This window comes from Martes martes (genome assembly GCF_963455335.1).
Source record: "Martes martes genome assembly, chromosome: 10".
Classification (NCBI taxonomy): Eukaryota; Metazoa; Chordata; class Mammalia; order Carnivora; family Mustelidae; genus Martes; species Martes martes.
In genome coordinates, this window is record NC_137898.1 from 15404939 (window position 1) to 15407683 (window position 2745).

Below are 2745 nucleotides of genomic sequence, written 5' to 3' on the forward strand. Positions count from 1 at the left end.
ACTTAAGGACAAAGGATGAAGACTGCCATCTACAAATGTAGAAGGGAGGTATCAGGAGAAATCAACCCTGGCATCACCTTCTCGTATCCTGAAGAGAGAGAAAATAAAAATTTGTTGTTTAAGCAACCAGTCTGTGGTACCTTTGTTATGGTGGCCCCAGCAAACCAATACAACCAGCATCAGCATGATATTTTATGTGCATGCATGTTTATGTGCATATATAATTAAGGAGAGCTAACCTTAAAAATAAAACAGCTGATTACTTTATAAAATGGGTGTATTCAAGAGTAACAGAGAATTGCTCTTTGGGCCATGCAGGCTATGTAAAAACATTGGCAAACCCAGATCATGAAAGAGGGGAGTTGTTCTTTTATAGAGGAAGGCGGGAGGTGCGAAGGATTGTTATAAGCAAAAGTCTATTGGACTAAATTGAGATTTCCAAGAATAGTGGTTTTGCATTGGCTGGGTTGTGACAGTCTCTCACCGGCTTGGCTGTTGCAGGGGAGGAGGAAACCTCTCTCCCTCTTGCTAGGGTTGGTATAGGGCAGAATTCTTTCTGCTGGGAATACAAGATCCAACTCTTCCCATTTGTTCTGTTGCTGACCACAAGCGGTAGCATGTAACGCTCCTCTTCCTGGCCTCCTCACTCCGTCCTAAATGGGTTTCCCTTTATTCAGTCCAGAGAAGCAAATGGATGACAGTTTCTGCATGTGTAAAAACCCCATTGGCAGTGAGTTGACTCTGATCGTTAGTTAAAAATGTCCAAGTAGAATAGAAAGACACTAATAAATGAAAACGAAACAATGTACTCATAGTGTTTTCAGATGAAGACAATTACATCAGTCTTAATTTCTTTCAATTTGATGTTTAGCATGAAAAGCATACTTTATTGGCAAACCAGTTCTTACCAAATACTCTTTTCATTGCGTCTTTCACATCTTTGTTCCTCAGACTATAGATGATGGGATTCAGCATGGGAATCACAATTGTGTAAAATACTGATACTATCATATCATGATCCAAGGCATAGCTGGAATTAGGTCTCACGTACATGAAGAGAACCGTACCATGGAAAATTGACACTCCAGTTAGGTGAGAGCCACATGTAGAGAAGACCTTCCGCCTCCCTTCAGCAGAATGCATCCTCAGAATGGCCAACAGAATGAAACCATAAGAGACCAGGACTATCACGATCGTGGATATCTCAATAGATCCGGCAAAGTAGAAGACCAGAAGCTGGTTTAGGTGGGTGTCAGAACAAGAAATGGCAAGAAGAGGAGGGATGTCACAAAAGACATGCTTAATTTCATTGGATGCACAGAAGGATAGAGTAAAAGTAGCCACAGTGTGTAAAGTACCATGCAGGATACCAGCAACATAGCAGGAAATTATGAGTGGCACGTAGACTCTGGGGGACATTCTAACAGAATACAGGAGAGGGTTGTAGATTGCCTCGTAGCGATCATACGCCATTGCAGCTAAGATAAAGCATTCCGTGGTCCCGAAAGTAATAAAGAGAAACATCTCTGCTGCGCATCCAAGGAATGAAATGGTTTTATCCTCTGATAAGAAATTGACCAACATTTTGGGGGTAACAGCTGAGGAATAGCAGGCATCCAGGAAGGATAACACGCTCAGAAAATAGTACATGGGGTTGTGGAGCCGCGAATCCCCAATGACCAGTATCACCATTCCCAAATTTCCTACCAGAGTGAAAAGATAGATTGCTAGGAATAGTAAAAATAGGAAAACTTGCAGCTTAAAATCATCTGTGAAGCCCATCAAAATAAATGTGGTGACTTGAGTCACATTTTCCATCTGAATCCTGTAAAAATGTAAATCTGACGGCACCGCCGACATTTCGATTTTTATTTACAGGTTTTAAAGACAATTTTTTTTGAATATATCATCTACTCAGTCATATCCTCATATCTGTCTCTTACAAGGTCGTATGGATACCTTTGGTCCCGAAGGGATAGGCAGAGATGAAAAAATGTGGTCCAAGTGGATGCGTTACCCTGTACAAACAGATTAAATACATTATTTGATGTCATTGTTGGCTAAATTTGCTGTGTGAAAAATAGTGGCACCTTACGTGATAGAACTTCCAGTTCACTTTCCGTTAAATTTAGTACCTCTTGTTTTCATATTACATCATCTTCACATTCAGAAAGACACTTAAATATAGGAGTTTTTGAATACAAAAATATGTGATAGAAAATAGACATCTGAGTACTAATCCTAGATAGTCCACGGTGCATGGAATGCCTTTCCTTAATGTCCGTAATGGGTAAAATGGGAGCAAATACACTTACGTCACAAGATTGGATTGGGTTTACATGAAAAATCAATGTGAAAATCATTTAATTTCCAAATTTTCCAGATTGCTAGGAAAAGAGACTTACTTTTCAGTGTGTCATATGGGGCAACATTTTCCAACCAAAGTGTTTTCTGTCCTGTTTTCTGGCTATTGTGTCATTTCATTAGTATTTCTTGAGAACAGTGATGGGCAGAACCAAAGACCTTTTGAAACTGGAAGTACCTTGTTTGCAAACAAAAACAGAGCAATGTTTTTTTGTGTGTTTTCCAGTCTCGCTTTCTGAAACACACAACAGTAAGTTGCCCCTGCTTGACCTGTTTATTATTGTCACTGCTTATTTTACTGTTATTGTTTTTCAAATTTTAACTTTGTATTAATTCAAGATTTTTCTCTGCACATATAGTCATCGTCCCTGAAAAGTCCTT

General features: G+C 39.4%; 1 protein-coding gene across 1 annotated transcript; it reads right to left on the bottom strand.

Annotated features, from left to right (window-relative positions):
• Nucleotides 1-867: 867 nt before the first annotated feature.
• Nucleotides 868-1860, bottom strand: LOC308350725 (olfactory receptor 5T1-like; the record flags this gene model as incomplete). The annotated part of the gene is made up of 1 exon (XM_080816233.1): nucleotides 868-1860. One exon carries the CDS (start codon nucleotides 1858-1860, stop codon nucleotides 868-870), a length of 993 nt encoding a protein of 330 aa, XP_080672359.1.
• Nucleotides 1861-2745: the final 885 nt, after the last annotated feature.